Here is a 19422-nt window from a genome sequence, read left to right as displayed (position 1 = left end):
ATATGCACTGAAAATTATTCACGTGAAATCCTAAAATGTACTTTGAGGAAAGATTAGAAATGCAGCTTTGGCTTAAGGTGTGACTTAAATTGGGAAGCCATATTAGTGTTAGGTTGATTTGAAATGTTTTTTTTCTTAAATCTCTGTGATACCTTGAGAGTTGGAATGCTTGGCCTTGCCATCAGGAATATTTTATATATTTTTCCAACATCATGCTTTAATCCACTTGAAGGATGTTTTATGTAAAATATGCTTTTTGTACCCTGGAAAGACATTTAATCAAGATTAACCTTGGTATTTTAGTAGCCAGTGGTCTAGCTTTGTGAGCGTTCATAATGGAACACAATTAAGCTCTAACTTCAGTGCTGAGGATTTGCTCTTGTGGGGGAAAAGACAAGAGTTTTGGCAGGTTTTTAAAAGGACTTGCAGAGGGAAATTTCTTTTTACTGGATTTATCATGAAGCATGTTGAATAATCTGAATTGACTTTTGCCTAATTCAAGATTTAATAAACCTTGCTATGCATTAGAACATGTTTTCATTATTGGCCAAATAATCGGCAAAAGATTCTCAGCATTTAGTTAAGGCTAGTTATTTTGTTACTTTAACAAATATCTTAAGGGATTTTTATTTTTGTCAAAGCCAGTGGTGTTTAATCTATTTGTTCATTTAGGTTGGCCCTAGCTGTATTTTAACCTTAAATTATAACTTTACCTGTCCCAGCTTAATGCACCGCGCTCAGCAAAAAAAAGAGAAAAACGTACTCTAACTTCGTCCAATAAAATGATCTCTATTTTTGTCCAGAATACTTCACCTTTTAGAAAAAAAATACTTTAATCAGTTCTTGTAGCAGCCATTAGCCTGCTGGAAATGTGGCAGCAGGGGAGCACTGCTCTTGTGAATGTTCACTCATGGTTTTCAGAGCATGGCAGACTCGAGTATCCTCACATTGTCTGCTAAGAAAGTGCAGAGAAAATAGTTTTCCTGGGTGGTCCGACTCATTAATACACTGCGCACTTCTTGATTTACGGCTCACAGTTCAACTACTGCCAATTAACGTGAAAACACGTTTAAAAAAAAAAAAAAAAAAAAAGAAGAAGGGGAAAATACAACGAAGGGGAGGAGGCCACTGAGTTTCCGCCACAAAACTTGATTCAGGATGAACCTGCCCTTTACATCAAGGTAGGACAACAGAAACTATTAAAAACTTACAGAGCAGGGCACGAAAAGTATCTGGTTATAGGCTCAGCATGTAGCATATGTTAGCTCCTTAGGTGCAAGCAAATGTAATGCTAATGCTATAACTTTAGCTCTGGTTAGGCCTGCTTGAAGTGAAATTGAACTGACGCATTGAATTGTATTAATCTGTTTTAATGACGTGACAACATTTTATCATTGTCTTTGGAAATACTGTATAACATTTGTTTTATTTTGGTTACTTATTGAGAAGAAGAAACAGACAAAAACCAAATGCTAGGCTTAATTCACTCTTTTAATAAAGCGACGCAGATATGAAGGCTAACAAAAATCTCGTTATGAGCACTTTCTTAATCAAACTGGCCTTTAAAAAGTGCTGAAACGCCTGCGTGTGTGTTTCTGTATGATGAATGGATCCCCGCAGTGTTAAAATAGGCTACTCATTATAACTAATAAACAGGGTTCAAGGGCGTCATGCAATGGATATGTAGGCTAACGTTAAATAAAAAAGTTTACTATGACTTGTTGATTGAATAACCCAGATTTAGCCAGAGTTTTATATTCTTACTAAGCAATACAATTTGATAGATTTAAGTTGCATTCCGTTGCTCGGTTTTTATTTGCTGTATTTCAGGTTGTAGTTTAATAAAGCTTTTTGTGTAAGTTAAATCGTCAACAATAGGCTACATACAGCCATTTGAGTTAACGTAGCCTACTCTGAGGACAGGAATCCTCTCAAATTTGTAAATTAACTCCACACAAACACCTTTTATAGACAGAGAGGAAATCATTAAGCAGATAAAGATTGTGCCATATAACAGGCATAATGCAATATCAATTTTAATTTTATAATGTTGACTTAAGCCATTTGGGAGTCTATAGCTAAATGTGGACGGAGTTAATTATAGGTTGTCATATTACTCCTTAGCCTGCTCCTGGCTGAAAGTTCATCTATCTGCACTGGCCATTGTTTTACATTTTCGTGAAGTGTCTCAGTGTCTGTAAAGTGATTATATTCTTTTTGCCTGCTTTCATCGCAGTAACATCGGCAGCTTCCTGTTGAGGTCGTGCACTGTTGCACAGTACCCCTGTGACCTTGTCAAAAACAATCACCGTGGTAACACACGGCTATAGTTTTCCTCTCATCTTTTAGACATAATCTCTTTAATTGGTGTCAAAGTTGGGGTCCTTATGGTGAAAGTCCTGAAAATACCCACACAGACAGACATGCTCACTTGTTGTCACTTAAGAAAAAAAATAAAAAATGAAGCAGGGTCTTGTCAATGTGGTGCTGAAAGTTGTTAATCTGGAGGTGGGAGTGTTACCGCAGGCCCTCTAGCCACTCCAGTCTGACAGGATCCTTCAATTTAAGTCAGTCCCGTTTGACCTCTCAGACTATTCAGCCCTTCCTCTTTACACCCGCTCAGTCCCAATAACACATACCAAGTGAGAAGATTTGCTTTTAACTTCCACTCTTTACACCTTGAGGAAGAAATGTATCTCATCGTGTGAAATTTCCTTGTTCATTTGGTCCAAATGAGGGTTGGGCCGCAACTACCATTTATTTTCATTATCGATTTATCTACCGATTATTTCCTTGATTGACTGATTAATAGGCTAGTTAAGTCAACAGACATTTTTATAGATATAGTGAAAGATGCCAATAATAATTTCCCATAGCCATGCGACTTTTTCAAATAAATTGTTTTGTCTGACCATCAGCATTTTTACTGCTTGAAAAAATTATAACAATGAATAATCGATCATCAAACTCATTGCTGATACATTTTCCTATGTATGTGTGTGTGTGTATATATGTATATACTGTTGGATGATTTGGGGATATGTGAATCAGTATTTTGTTATATTTTCTACCAAGGTACTTATCTCTTTAATACCTCTGGTTGGTTGAATAAATACATTGTGAATGATGCAAATCAATGAGCAAGACTGCTTTATGGTAATATTGGATTTACCGGATTTTGGCATGAATATAATGACGTTTTTTGATTAGTCAGGTATTTAATTCAATGGCAGTCTAATAGAACACACCTACCTTCATGAAAGTTATAATCAGTTTTGTTGTTTTAGAGATGTGTGTGATCATTTTGGAGGATGTAGTTATAGCATTATACTGAGAGGTGTTTGTAATGTTTAGACTATCCTCATGGATTTGAAGGCTGTGATAGCAATATTAAAACACCTCTCAGTATAACACAATACAATTTAACAGCCATCACAAACTGCAGCCTCCAAAATGACCATAAAATTGAATCAACGGCTCTCTAGGACAGTTTCACATAACACTCATTAATTTAATGCAGAACTTTTAGCTTGTACCTAATAAACTTAGTGTTTATTTAAAATTACTAAAATTACCAACCCTGACCCCAGAAACTTAGAGAATACACTTGAATATCAGTGAGCAGAGGTCAACTCTAGGAATCAATGTGAAAATGGGAACTTGACTTAAAACCAATTAAATCACTGAATAGGGATCCATAGGGAGTGTGACAGGAAACCTTGTTGGATTCAAAGACACATCAGCTTCTGACATAAATCATATGTAACATGGTAAAAATCACCCCAGAAACCTGACACTGAAGTTATCAAAGAAAGGCACTGTACTGGCAGGCTATTTTTCTTTACAAGATATAAAATGTGGCATAGTGCAACCTTCTCAAACAACAATTAAACCATTTGGTCTTCAGCTTGAGGCAGTGATGAGAAAAAGGGGAGAGCCAGATGAATGTGGAAAACGCACATTAATAAAACTGGAAATTGGAGGGCTAAAAAGTGCAAATAATCACTGGATGTGAATGTGTCCATTGAAGCACTCTTTTGGGTGCTAGCCCGATGCTCCCACTAATGGTCTTTTTCACTGAAGTAGCACCAGGAATGCTAACCTTCTCAATGCTTCAGAACTCAGGGCAAGCATGGCAGCACTCCCATTTGTTGTATGTGTGTGCATCTGTGTGTGCCTTGCTGTCATTATCCTTTCTTAAGGGGAAAAAACAACTCATTCTAGCATACTCTCCCATCCTGTAATGAACAGGGTCTACATATTTATGTTTTTGCCAGAGAACACTTGAAACACAAGAGGGGTTAAAGTAAAGAATGGGGAGGTCTTTGGACCATTTTCAATGTTTCCCCCTCTGTGCCCCATAGGGCAAGTGAGGGGTTGCTTCTTTACAATAGTCAGGTGACCAGAGGAAAATAGTGTGGCATTAACAAGCCCAAATTAAAAAAGAACATCATTTTCATTATGCAGTCAAACACAATTACAAGCAAATGTTTTCTCTGTGGAGCTGCCCCTGCTTTCAGGGTCTTTGTCCCTCGCTCCTTAGTGTGTGCAGAGAAAGGCCCCGGTGGTCAATGGGCAGCTGAGTGGCGTGTTCAGCGGAGGCCCACATCCTTAGCCCCCAGCGCAGAATGCGTTTTGTTAGAAGAGCAGCCATACATTCTGAGCAGATTTGTTGAATTAGAGAGCGCAGCGGGAGATGGGGAAGCGGGGGGTAAGTGATGGGGAGGACTTGTTGCTAGGTGACTGACACACAACTGCAGCATGCCAGTTTTCAGAGCTTGGCACTCCTTGTCTGTTTTCCTTTTTATTTTGTATTCTTTCTTATCACCCCCACCTCCCATCCCTGCTCCACCCACCCATCAATTCACGTGTCTAGCTCTCCTTGTTGCTGAAGTGTAGATAATAAAATGAAGAGAAAATAGACAAAACAGGGTTAATCATGGAGGATTCTACAGTACACCTCTAGCACCTACTAAGAACCTAGTCATCAGCTTCAACTGCGTCGATACTTAAAAACCTTACTGCTGCTATGTGTTGTGGGAAAAGAAAAATGCTTTTATGGGGAAAGTAAAGGTGGATAGAATCTGACATAAAGCATTAGCCTCATGGAGACACTTTGTGCTATCAGCAACAAAAAAAAAAAGTATTTTCCTGGGGCTGGTAAGTGACACACAAGGACAGGCAGGATTTCTCTGAGCCCCCACCTCCCTGCAGGCATTGCTGCTTGGGATATTTGCCATTTGAAATACTGATATTTTCAAATATAATCATGTAGTGTTGTTCACTGTGTATGTTTTAAAATGATTTCCTCTTTATTCCAATCAAAATTCAGTCAATAACTGGAGCCCACATGAGGGTTAAGATTTTTCTGACATACTCATTGAATTTTCCTGAGCAAACACTTCCTTCAGCTCTCTCCTCGTTCAATAAGTGTGTTGTCCATCTCCTGACTGCCTGACTTAGCAGTCTGACCACTTACCTTGTCAACCCCGTCACTGCATGTCAAGCATCTCAGCCCCATGCAGCCACACCGACCCTTTCAGAAGGCCATCTCCAGACCGAAGTTCAGAGTAAGGTGGAAATTGAGGAGAAGAGTTTTAAGGGGTCTAATTTCCATACATATTTATGTATACTGTTTAAAGGTGGAGGGATATTTTTTCTGCTCTATAGACTTAATGATTAAACCTCATAATCCCAAAAGTTGCTTGAACAACAGTAGGTTTTACATTTAAGATTTAAAAGACAAAGGTGTCCGTATTGAGTCACAGTCACACATGCATGATGTTTAGCGTATATTTGATCTCATGTACAGGTATTCATGTGCAGCACTTCTGTCTTTGAGAGTGTGAGTAAATAAAAAGAAACGACTGGGCCTGCTGGTGCTGTTGGAGCCCCCCCCTCCCCCAGTCATCTTTGTACATCACATATTCATTCCATGCCAGCGTAGGGTGTAGAGATTCAGGGTCAGTGGGATTTTTGATTTCCCCCTCGGTGTCACATTTATTTGAAGCTCTGTCTGAAGGTCAAAACCAAATACACCCAAACGAAAAAGCCATTGTTGATCTGTTTCTCCACCTTGTGCCTCCCTATTCCTATTTCACCAAGAAAGAATCTTTCTTTCTTTGTGTTGCCAGGGCTTATGAGACTATCAGGGCACACCTGTGCCCTGAAGAAAATTCCCCTGCTCTCTCTAAAGCTGTATTATTCAGCACAAGGCCATGACAGTCAGTGTTTCTGAAAGCATTTGAAAGATTGTAAATAGTGATGCTAAAAACTGTCAGGAACCCACCAAGGTACAAAAAGAAGAAAGATACAGTATACAATAGCTTCCTTTTATATAAAAGGAAGTGAGGCTGACAAATTGTCTGGAAAAAGAAACAGGCTTCACATTTGATACTAAAATAACTCTTGGTGTAGCTTCCATAAGCTAAAGAAACAGAGTAGCTTTTTTCCCTAAGGAGATAATACAGTATATGTTTTTGATATAATAAGTAGAGAAGACACTTGGGTCGTGCAGTCAATATTCCAGTAATTTATCTGGATTTTAAAAGATGTTTAGTGACTTATTGTCTCTGTTTTGGCTCATTTGTTCAAAACAGCCGGTTGACGACCAATCGCACCATGCAAGTTTCATTACATCATGACACAGTTAATTGGACATCTTTTATTTCCTACATTTTTAACATTCAGTGATTACAGTCACAGCCATTCGCTAAATTCAATTTAATTCAATGTATGATGTTTATGAACAAATTAGCATTATTTTGTTGGCAGTTAAATATGGATATGTAATTAGACCAACATTAAAAGGAGTCACCACTACTAGTAACGTGAAATATTTAATCAATTATACTTTATAGACATCTGACATCCATTAATTAATTAAATGTAAAAGATTTTTATTCTCTTGACTTTCTAGTTGTTTTTTTTTTTATTTATTTAAAGAAGGAACACATTTCCTTTGACTCAAGCAACAGTTACTGCCTACACTTGTGTGTGTGTGTGTGTGTGACAGTAATAGATTATCTCAGCTCAAAGCCGATATGGACTTGTGTGTTTTAGCTGATTGGATTAGCAGCCACATCTCTTTGGCCAGGCTCCATACGACTTCCAACCTATGCGTTAACACTGTCTCACGTTTTACTGGCTCAGCCTCCCTGTCGAAACTGGATGCTGATGACACCACAAACAAACTTGTATCACATTATTTAACAGTTACATGACTCTTGTTCAGTTCTATAGATGATTTCAATATGGATTTTTTTTTTTTTCTTTTTGGAGCGACTGAGTGAAATGTTAATTGCAACAAACTTTCAACATCTAAATTCATGCTTTCGTATCACCATCGCCACAGTTGGCCTCGAAACAGCCTCACAGCCAGAACTTTAATTGATCATATCCTCTTCTTTTCTGTGATATTATCATTTTTGCCTCTTTAGAAATTCCACTGCTGACTTCTGGTGTCTTATAGCTTGCTTATTTACATTGACCCGAATCCCCAGCATGTCTATTAAGTTGAATGATTTAATCTTCCCTGGCAGGAGCACCCAGAGCACCCCTCTGCTTACCCTCCAAACATGCATTATTAATCAGTATATTAAGATGTCACATAACAGTCTGAGCTCATCACCAGTGCCGCTGGCCATAGCAGATATGGATTCAGCTGTTTAGAGTAGTATTAGACCCCAGCCAAAGGCTGTTAGAGACTAATCCCTGAATGAGGATGTGTAAAATATATTTTCACTATACAAGAACCATACCAAGAGTGGCTATCCATGTGCAAATAAAATGTAATCTTTGTAACCTTTTTAAAAGGTATCACAGGAGGTTGCATTTACTGTGCGACAGAAGAGTATGGACCAGTGAGGAAAGCATTTGACTCATCTTCTCAAGGTCCCTGAAGTCTCCACAGGGCCTTGTCCTTGTAGCACAAGACTGCTGAATCGACGCAGTGCACTGAGAGGGCTGTGCACAGATAAATATTTGAGTATGTGCGAGTGGCGAAAGCGAGATGACTCTGTCAGTTGTGTTTGGAGTCATGGCATCAAGCAGGGACCTGCTCAGTGACACCGGGTAACTCAAGCAATGACATGGACACATACTCCCATACTTTATCTCTCTGCACTCTGTCAGCCCCCCCCTCCCAACACACACACACACACACACACACACACACACACACACACACACACACAGCCCTGTCAGCTAACTCCTGTCAGAGGCATCACCCTCTAGGTACAGTGGTGAGCTTTGTGCACACAGTTAGCAGGCAGCTCGCCAGCTCTGCCTTCTCCTGCCTCTACCTAGATGACTCCCTTCATCCTAATGAGCTCTGTCAGAATGGCATTTGACATAAGCCGTCAATAAAGCACAGCTGACGGACATTATAGTCCTGAAATCCAGGATATCCCTGGCTGCTGCCCCTCATGGAAACTGGTTGGCAGCCATTGGATATATTTGACATAATACTTACTTCACTTTGTCAAATATACAATTTCACCCAAATCTGTAAGCAGTTTTTCGGCAGATTTTAAAATAATTTGCTTTAAATAGAACAATGTGTTTACAGATAAGGATAATTGGTATTATATATTTTATTTTAAACTGCATTCAGTGGATAAACATGCATAAACTCCTTGATTAAAAGAAAGCAACCTTAGCCAATGAAAACGGTTGTATATTTTCAATAGGCACGGCTTGTAATTGTGCTGCATTGTACGCAGAGGCTCTTCCCGGAGCACGCAGATTACTGCTCATCTGTGGCTGGCACTATTAAAACACTAGGTCAAGGAAACAATTCTATTGCATGGAAACTAATCAACTTAAATGAGTCATTTTTTAAATTATTATAGTATAATACAGTGTAATGCAGTGATGATGAGTGTATCATAATTCTGAGCTCAGGGTGAAGTCACTGCACTACGAGGAGCTCAGTATGAATCATTCCCCCGAGCTAATAGACACAATTCAGGCTTCTGTTTTTTTATTTTTTTATTTTCCCTCTCTTTCAATTTGCCTGAAGATGTGTGGGTAGGTATGGGGGAATACATACAAATAAATACATGAAATTAATCTAGCTCACTATTCATGTACATTACTATAAAGAAGTAGCCTATTTGTAGCTGTTTTTCATTTAAGCTTAGTTTTCTGTTCACATAAAACACATTAAATCGCACACATCCTAAAGAGACTGTGTAAAGGTCACTGCTGGGAAAGCTGCGATAGTGCAGACAAAAGAGCAAATTCTGTTGCTAGAAGAGACATTTATTGACTGTGTGTGTGTGTGTGTGTGTGTGTGTGTGTGTGGTGACTAGGAGGAGCAGAGGCTCCTAGACAATGTGAATTGGAGGTGAGGCCCAGGCAGTATGGCTGCGGCGTTGTGACCTGTGCCCTGACTCACGCATCATGTAGCTCCCTGGTGCCAGAGGAACTTCTGACCGTGATGAGTTTTGACTCCTGTCACCTTTGGGTGTCGTCAAGATCCTCTGACATGGAATATATATATATAATTATTTTTTTTGGAGAGGGTGCTTTTCTGCAGCCTAAAATGCTCTACGGGTGACCACTGTCTCCACCAGTGAAGAATAGAGAGAAGAAGAGACATTGAGGAAGCTTTCTAAACAGACTCAAGATTCTAGGGGAAAAAAAGAGGTTTGCTGTTGTCACACAGACAAAATAATTGGAAAACTATTCATAAAGGGCTTGTTCTTTAGAAACCTTCCGTTATGCTGTCAATTATGTGTCACAAACTCTGCAGAAACGTTCGTTGCACTGTATCATAATAGATGTAAAGAACCTTTTAAGATGTAATGTATTGCAGGCCCACTTTATTGTCAGATGTTTTTGTTAGTGAATAAGATGGGGGAAAAACACTGCGATAGTGTGTGGGTGGCTGCAGAGGAAGGTCTAAAGACCAAGCATTCAATTACCCACCTGTTTTGACAGTTTGTCTGTAGCTGTGTCAATACATTCAATGAAAATAGTTTTTATTTTTTATTAAAAAACACAGATTTTGGACACTTTACATCCATTTACCATTGCAGTCGACAGTTGCGGTTCAATGTGGCTGAAAACAAGGGAGTGATTGAAAAGAAAAGCACGCTGCTGGATGCCAATTTCATGTATGTACTGTATGTGGAAAATCACTCAATTTTAGGCATGCTGTATATGACTGTGCCTGAACACAGAGGATTTACGGTTCATAATTACCAGGTTGGGCATTTTAGCTCTTAACAGCGAAATGCTGCCTGGCACACACAATCACTTTGTTGTGCAAGTGCTATACATAGGTGATGCATGCATCTGTTCATTTGCAATTTCTGCTCTCTGCCTCTTACACAAACACTCACAAGCACAGGTAATATATAGCCTGGCCGTGTGCAACCTGCACTCTCCCTAGTTTCATTTAGCCTAGAAATTGACTGCATTCAAGAGTTGAATGGATGTAATAATTGCATGCCCTCTATAACATGCTAGGAAGAAAAAAAATGGTGGGTTTCAAGGTATTCCTAATGGCTTTCTTCCAAGGATTTGAGGTTCACTCTCACTGTATTGTTCATTTGCCCAACGTCATTCGCTCACTTACATTTGAGACTTGCGGGGAAAATTAAATATGGATATTCAGAGAATATAGGATCTCACTTTTATGCCGCATGACAATAGCATTGATTCAATGAAGTTACATTTACATTCCACGAATGGTTGATAAAGCCTGTCGTATGCAGGAGCTCTGCAGAGATTCACACAACAGTATTGGGAACGGACACTCCAGTATATATGTTTCAGTGCTGCTGTCAATCTCAGTTTTGAAATGGGCATTATGGTATTACATATTCACCATGCTAGTGTGAATTGGCTTAGTGGATATAAGGTCAAATATCACATGCACTGATTATGATAACACTGGTCTGTGCTGTGTTGTATATGCCCTGTGAAACAAAAGCTTGGGGGAGGAGTATATGTGTCAGGGCAGGGCTGTGTGCACCCCCACACTGACTGCTGCAGTCTATTGGCTCTTCTCTATCCGTGTCAGCAGGACTGTGTAACTGAAAGGCACTGGATTACGTACACTGGGGGCCAATGGGTCAGTGGATAAGAAGTCTTCTCTGTTACCACAAATCCACAGATTAAACGCAGTGTCGAGAGCTAGTGATGCCCAGAGGGCAAATGGGTCTGAAAACACAACTCTCCGAGCTTTAACGTAACCCTCCTGTCACCGTGTAGCCACGAGGCAATGTATGAGACTTCTGTTTAAGTCCCACTGCATAAGCCTGGCCTTTAAATACATCCGGGGGCAAAGTTAATCCTGTGCTGGGACAGTTGACAAGTTAAAACGGTCTGTCGTTCACCAAAGTCAACAAAACACTGAAGTCAAGCAGGCAGTGGACATACACAGTAATGTTTGCATCCTCCATCTTTGCTAAGCAGAAGTGTCTTCCCACCCCAGACAACTAACAACTAACAACATACATTAGCGTTGTGTGGCACGGTTTGACATCACTGCCCACCTTCTCTTGATGCTGTTTAAAGTGCTTTAAACAGGCTCAGTGTCTACACAGACAGTTCAGAGGATATTTAGCCTACTACAATCACAGAGCATGTTAACACTAAGATGCTAGTATTTGTTTCAGATTCAGATTGGCATTTACCAGTGATATTTACAGTGAGCACTCTTTGGTGTGCCTGTGAGCATGTTTATGAAGAGGAGTAGTGATGGGGAGAGAAAGGTACTGTAGGTCTGTATATGATAGTGGCAGGGCGGCTGTTGGTGACAGGCTCTTGTAGCGTCTAGTCTGCTCCAGTGATCCTAGGGAATCTGGGTCATTTCCAGCCTGTTCACATGTAACTATTCCCCACTCCTTCCCTCCCTCTGCCCAGGGCATGCTACGGCCCAGCTACATGCTAATGATGACACAAAGTAAATGCACTTGTCTCTTATCATAAATTGGGAGGAAACTGAGCCGTGGTCTGCAGCGGCATTCACCACACCTCTGTGCCATATCAATCCTCTCTTCACTTTGTAGTCCTCTTTATGTTGCTGTTTGCCACTGAGCTTCAGATAGAAACATGTATCAGGTGTTTTCTCTTTGGCAATCATCATCCCAAGCTGTTTAATGCGGTAAAGGATCTGTATCATTTGGCGTAACAGCCACAGCAGCATACAGAAGCTGCTGGTTGTGTCCATGAATGCAGAGGCTTCAAAATTCCTCATAGTATTACAGTTACTTAAGTAGATTTACCTACATGTACATCATGATAAACAGGGATCTAATGTTATTTTCCTCTAATTCGTAGGCTAGCCTAATTAATATTTTTGAGGCATAACGTTAATCCTGATCATGGAATTTAAAAGGTAATTAATATTGCATACAGATCATTCACTCTCCCTTACTAAAGGTCCATTGTATAGGTCTTTAACAACAGAGAAGACAAAGAAGTTTGCCAGTGATTATGAAATTGAAGATTTCCATTTTTCTGAACATTTTGTTAGTTTTTGCTGAAGAAACCTTATAGTCCTCCAATCTAACATCTGCAGTGGGTTGACAAAAAACAGGAAGACCTGACATTCTAGACATGAATGCAATCCAGTGCAATATCCCTGCAACAAATATTTTGGTTGTTTTTGACTAGAGAAGTCATTTTTCAGGTCACAGTTTGAGTCGTACTGGCTTGGATTCAGGCGTTCCTGGTATTCCTCACCACTCTGGTTTTGAATATTGTTCACCTAATTTCCACACTCAGCCTCCAGGGATTTTAGTAGGCTACATATAGATTTAGATGTGGTTACAACTCTATGTAAATGAGGGAAACTTCATTAAAATAAAAAACAAGCCAGCAGCCATTTAAAAAACAAAACGTCAGGTATAGAAACCTACAACCGCATCCAAATCTGTGTTTTCTGACAGAGGACTGGCTGCAGAGATACCAGTTGGATCCATGAAACAAATAGACAAGAGGAAAAAAATAGATGTGTTTGAATGAGATCCACTGTGTTGCGGTGCTGAATGTGCGGAGATATTGGTGTCAGGAGGCCTACTATCTCCTGACACAGTGACATAGGCCTAGACGCGATGGCATACTACTTCGGCTTAAGTAGGCCTACAAAATGGCATATAATATTTATAATTTCATCTGGAAGGTGAAATGAAACTGGCATTACGGAAATACGAGAAAGACATGCGAGCAATTAAGAAATAACAATAATATGCGAATAAAAAGGACCTATGCGGCTTTTTTTTCCTGCCTACTGAAACACGAATTGACAATGAGAAAAAGTCGTGTCCTTTTTTTCATTCTATAAATGTTTTAACAGTGCCTATAAGCTAGACGTGTTGCTTACAGAGCATATTCTACAATTGTTATTTCCAGCCCTCCGTTTAAGAGATCCAAAACTCGCCTATATTTTATTGATGCGCGCTTCCTAGAAAAAGTATTGCAGTCCTTGTAAATTTCGGTTGGGATGGGCAGCCTGCAGGGATGAAATATTTACCGGCAGCTAAATATTTCAGACCAGCACCTTGTCAGTCGCTCTCGGAATTTACTTCCACTGCTGCATCTGATGGAGGTCTAATCCTTTATTTACCAATATTTACCGGTTGGTGTAATAATATGGTGAATGAATGGCGACATCGATAGACAGAATTGTCTTTATCTGCTCATTGCTCATAGTGGCCGCTCTGCTTTTAAATTGGTAATTTCATAACGATGATGCGGCCCTATTTGTTTGTCATAGTAGACCTATTTCTGACAGACATCAACATGAAGAGATAATATACAAATTTGTAATTATTAAGATTTTTTTTAAAATATGTAATGATGATGCGGTCTCCCGCAAGAGAAAAGCTTCATGTGCAGAAGGCATTTCATAACCTTGCGTCTATAATTCATGCAAAAAGAGCCCGAAGGGGATTCATCTTGAGTGTGTGGCGTGTGCGTGCGTGCGTGCGCGTGCATGTGAGAGAGACACAGGGAAGAGAACGAGTGAGTGAGTGTGTGTGTGTGTGTGTGTGTGCAGGGAGGGGGGATCTGTGAAATTAATATGGCTTTTCCGTCAGAATGAACTTTACTAGGCTACTGTATCCAGCCATGAAATAATCTGACCCGACACTTCAAACCATCTGCGCTATCTATCCGCCCTCTTATTTACTAAATCAGCCTGTGCACAAAACGGAGTGTGTCTGATACTAAAGCCGAGTAGCTGGCAGGGCCATGATAATCCTATATAGCCTACACAAATATCACGTTTATTCCCTGCTGTGTTTTACAGCCATCACAGAAGCAGCCGATGCTGTCGACACTGATACAAGAATACTGCAAATAAAGGCAGATGTAAGATATGAGCTTCAGTCTGGGATCACCATCACACACCACAAATGCCAATATAACAGCAATCAATTAGCCTGTGTCTTCAAAAAGAGCATTTAGGCTATCTGCCCCGCATTAGAGCCTGCATCACCATAACTTAGACTCTAATATAGCCTAATTTATTATGGTTAATAAATTAGCACTTTTGTGAGGTTGAAAAATGCAGGAAGCCTCAACTAACTCTGGTTCAGGTTGCGAAACTGAGTTCCTGTTGAAATAAAGTCCACATTGACCCTTTTTAATGATTTCTATATAGGCCAATATCGGTAAGCCTTAAGGCTATATCTGAGTATTCAACGTAACGAACTGTATCTTATTTTAAAATGAAGACAGGCTACATTGAAACTGTAAACCTTTAGCCACGTGCCTATGGTAGCAATATTATAGGAGTATTGCCCAGTAGATTAAAAAAATGTCCATGCCTACATGAGCTCGCCACAATTTAATAGGACATAGACCTACTTAACACAGCATAATTCTCAACTGTGTATATTATATTGTCTAACATTTAACAAGGCTACTGAGTTTTGTTGCAGGGCATGCATATAGTCAGCGGGATGTGTCTTATTGCTGTGTAAAGCCCGTTTCAAGAGCTCTAAAGGGAGACTGAGCTGAGCGTGTTTGCCTGCTTTGGCACTTGACTATAGACTGAAGAGTCTTTCTTTAACACAAGGACAGGGGGTGTTTGCAAAGCACGGCAGGGCAGCTAAACGCTTGAAGACGCGAAGCAAAAAGGTCAAAATGTTTATATTATTTTTAAAAAGGGAGGTGCTGAGATCTCCTTTCCGCCTGATTGGCCGAACTTGACAGTGATTGACGTGCATCCATGGCAACCAGGCAGCCAATCTGCCAAGTCCAATAGGAAATCATCAGAGGGGGCTTGACTGTCTTTTTCTCCCCCCTTAAAAAATACATCTCGGCTCCGGCTTTAATTCTTTCCTACTTTCAATCCCAGCCTACCTTGAAAAATAGGCTACTACATCGCGGCTCTGGCTTTAATTTCCTCGCACCTTCAGCCCTTTACCTGCCAAGTTTGCCAAGCCCGAGGATGCGGTAGCCGGCCCCCACGCAGCATCTTTCATCCTCCGCGGCGTTTGGTGTTTGCGTTTTTCACTGCTGGTCAGGCGATTGGTTCGGTAACTTTGGGATTGCCTTGTTTTTTTAGGTGTCTTGGACTGCCTCGGCGCACGGAAAGCAGGAGGACACGACGCGGAGGAGAGAAAGGAGGGGGAGAGGGAAACACAGGATAAGCCTCCATGTTTCAACTGCCCATCTTGAATTTCAGCCCCCAGCAGGTCGCCGGGGTCTGCGAGACTCTGGAGGAGAGCGGGGATGTCGAGCGCCTCGGCCGCTTCCTCTGGTCGCTGCCCGTTGCGCCAGCGGCCTGCGAGGTCCTCAACAAGAACGAATCGGTGTTGAGGGCCCGGGCTGTCGTCGCCTTCCACACCGGCAATTTCCGTGAACTATATCACATCTTGGAGAACCACAAGTTCACCAAAGAGTCGCACACAAAGCTGCAGGCTCTGTGGCTCGAAGCGCACTATCAGGAAGCTGAGAAGCTGCGGGGACGCCCGCTGGGGCCGGTGGACAAATACAGGGTGCGAAAGAAGTTCCCCCTACCCAGAACCATATGGGATGGAGAGCAGAAAACCCACTGCTTCAAGGAAAGAACCCGGCACTTGTTAAGAGAATGGTATTTGCAGGATCCCTACCCGAATCCCAGTAAAAAGAGGGAGCTTGCACAGGCTACAGGACTTACACCCACACAAGTAGGAAACTGGTTCAAAAATCGCAGACAAAGAGACAGAGCAGCGGCTGCGAAGAACAGGTGAGCTACATGCATCTCTTGGATGGTTTCTGATCATGAACGCTGGAACAGAAAGCGAAGTATTTGCCGTAATAGAAAAGAAAAAAACACCCTGCAATGATCCTGACTCGATGTTGCATCATGTGATTTAATAGCATGATATTAAATTATATTATATGCTAGATAGGCTAGCAAAACCGGCCGTAACCCACGCTGGTTGGAGCCATTCAGTTCTGACATAATTTCTCGGCTTTTTCTTTTTTAATAAATGCTGCTCGCAGTATCTGTACGACATATTTTAAAGGGGTTGAAATGCAGAAAATTACCAGCCAGCTGTAGTGTCAATAAAAAACGTTACGATTTCCTATAATCATTGTAGATTATTGGGAGAAGAAAGCTTTGGATAAAGAGCTTGGTTTAAGATTTAACACAATACTGTAGAACAACATTTAGGCTAACGAGTTAGCTACATCCACATGTTGTTTTATGCTTAGGTCTATTTAATTGTTAGAGCACCCCAGGCAATGAACATCTATTACATACGCCCAATAATAATTATCTAATATCTTAAATGTAGTTTAATATAAAATGTGATGTCATTTCCAATTACAATCGTAGCCAGTCTGTTGAAAGGCCTACATTGTGGGTCGAGGTCACACTGCTGAATTGGTCATGTTTAATACAGCTAAAACAGACCATCATTGTGAGTGAAAATAGTGAGTGGTATAATCTAGGCTATAGGCTACATTAATTAGTGAGATCTTCGAGAAGTAACATTTGTAATTATCCTATTGGCTATATTGTAAAGAACCGATCTTGCTGTGGTAGTCTACTTGTACAATAACATCTACCATGACAGTGCTATTTGTTTTTCAAACATGCCGCAAAAAAATGCCAGTTTTACGTAGTCTAATTACATTTCATATTGTGTGTTTTATAGCCTATAGTGAAAGTGAAAAATATAAATATTTGTTTCACTCATAGTTGTTTCAGGATTTTTAACACAATTTTAACACAAACAAATACACAGCAGTAAAATGCATAGCCTGTAGCCTAGGCAATAGGATAACCTTCAGTTAAAGATCCTCGGAAGAAGCTAGATCATTTTCTCATTCATGTCTTTCCAAATTGTTTTCAGAAAAAATAATAAATTTGATTAGGCCTACACTGTAAAGAATGAACTCTGCACAGTATAGGCTACATGTTAAAGTCTTGTTGTCCCGTCTCTCCGTGTCTTCTGCCCAGGCTCCAGCAGCAGGTCCTGTCCGGCGGTTCGGTTCGCTCCCTGGCGGACGAGGACGGCACCGTGGACCGCCTGGGGAACTCGTCCAGTCCGGAGGCCAGTCTGTCCAGCAAAGCAGCCGCCTCGGCCATCTCCATCACCTCCAGCGACAGTGAATGTGACATCTGACGGGCAGATCGACTGTGTTGATGAATTAAAGGGGGATACGAGTGAAAGACAATCCAATAAAACAAGTCCTAGTGCCTGCGTTGAGATAAAAAAAAAAAAAAACCGAACACACACACACACACACACACACACACACACTCTCGCACTCACACACACACAAACACAAACAAACTGATAGCCTATTTGACGGGTGCCAAAACATGAGGGGATCTGTGATCTGCGGCGGACTGCCCGTCCTTTTCCTTTTAGACCTACATTTTTTGTTTGCGTTTTACCCACGTGTGGATAACTGAACTTAATAACCCACGGACGAAACATATTTGACGGACTAATAAACCAACGCCCCGAGATGAAAAGTAAAAAAGAAGAAAAAATTACAAAAAAAAGGGATGAAGGTATCTGAGCGCCTAACCTGCTGTTCTCTGTGGGTATTTCATGTTGAAAAAGAACTGTGATATTTTTACTTTACTTTCAAAGTTTTATAAATAATGTTTATTTGCCTATTTAAAAACGATCTGCTCTGTCTCTTCGAATTTCATATTCATTTGCTTGGTGTTTTTAATACTTGTACACAGGTGAACCTGTTGAGCATGCGCGCTTTAGTGAAAATGTGTTTCAGTAAAAGAAAAAAGTAAAGATAACTTAATAAAATAATTGTTGATCAAGAGAGTATAACGTTTAGTCTTTTTTGTTAGTGTGTGGGGGAAAAAACAAAGTGAATAGAATTGTAAAATCTTAGCCTAATATTCTTATATAAAATCATCTTCGTTGTATTCATGAAGAGAAACCTTTCGTGATTATAACACCACAGTGCTATTCCCTGACACGTTTTAGAGCGAGGCTTAATTGGCCCACATGCTTTGCGTCGTGTAATGCAGGGTGACAGCGAGAGGTCACAGAGAGGCCGGCTCACTAACCCGGATGATCTGCGAGAGAGATCACGGAGATCAAAACACAGCAGATTGTGGAAATGGGCTTTATTCTGCCCGTGGAGGAGGACACACAAGCTTCTTCAATCTTTGCAAGTGTCCATTTTCCCAAGACAGGGTTTCATTTAGTAAATAGGCCGCGCATGGTGCAAATACATCCCATAAATTGACATAAAATGACAGATTTATTATGGCTAAATACATTTTTTTTTTTTTGCTGGATATGCATTAATGCACACATAGAGTAGGCTATAATCTTAAAAGTACACATCTGTTTGGACAAAATGGCTGATTTGTTTTATCAACTTTTGTCATTTTAATTGACTACAGTATGTGCTGATTTAAATGAAGCAGTTTCCCTGCTTCAATTAAATGTTCGAATTTAAACAAATCAAAAAAATTTTTTTATAATAGGCTATGTAAAGCTCTATTTATTTCTGTGGAAGGTTATAAATTATTCTTTGTTTTGTTGTCAGCAGCATCCTTCCAAACTGATATCTGGAATTACAATATTCTCTTTCAGGTTGAAAATAATGTCAGTAAAATATAGGTTTTCTACCTGACCAGCATATTACTAAACATTTCTACTGGACTAATTAGACTTAAAATCTGTACAAATTGCATACAGTGAAGTCCTAATGTGGTGAGAAAAAGGATGAGAGCAAAGTGAGCAAAGCAGACTAAACCAGAAGTTAAAGTTGAGCTTTTCCAACTGATGGGACAGACACCTGGTTTCCTCCAATTTGCAATTAATTAGGCTACAGTAACTTCTGAAACAGACAAAGGCCTTTCAGCTTGAACAACACAGACGCTAAATCTGTATGGAGAGAGGAAACAAGTGAAGGGAAAAAAATCTGGGGTTGGGGGAGGTGTGTCTTTTTTTTTTTGCTGCTTCTCTTTCAAACCACGGG

General features: G+C 40.3%; 1 protein-coding gene across 2 annotated transcripts; it reads left to right on the top strand.

Annotated features, from left to right (window-relative positions):
- The first annotated feature begins 1035 nt into the window (after positions 1–1035).
- On the top strand, positions 1036–18247 carry six6a (SIX homeobox 6a). Of its 2 annotated transcripts, XM_031279267.2 has the most exons (3): positions 1036–1181; positions 15530–16192; positions 17417–18247. In XM_031279267.2, the coding sequence occupies exons 2-3, from the start codon at positions 15621–15623 to the stop codon at positions 17580–17582; spliced, it is 738 nt and encodes a 245-aa protein (XP_031135127.1). In that variant the 5' UTR covers positions 1036–1181; positions 15530–15620; the 3' UTR covers positions 17583–18247. The 2 variants fall into 2 exon arrangements, with proteins under 2 accessions (XP_031135127.1, XP_031135128.1); XM_031279268.2 differs by lacking the exon at positions 1036–1181 and having other exon boundaries at positions 15187–16192.
- The last annotated feature ends 1175 nt before the right edge of the window (positions 18248–19422 follow it).

Source organism: Sander lucioperca, chromosome 18 (assembly GCF_008315115.2).
Source record: "Sander lucioperca isolate FBNREF2018 chromosome 18, SLUC_FBN_1.2, whole genome shotgun sequence".
Lineage (NCBI taxonomy): Eukaryota > Metazoa > Chordata > Actinopteri > Perciformes > Percidae > Sander > Sander lucioperca.
Note: the sequence above shows the minus strand (reverse complement) of the source record. Positions and strands in the feature narration are given on the sequence as shown.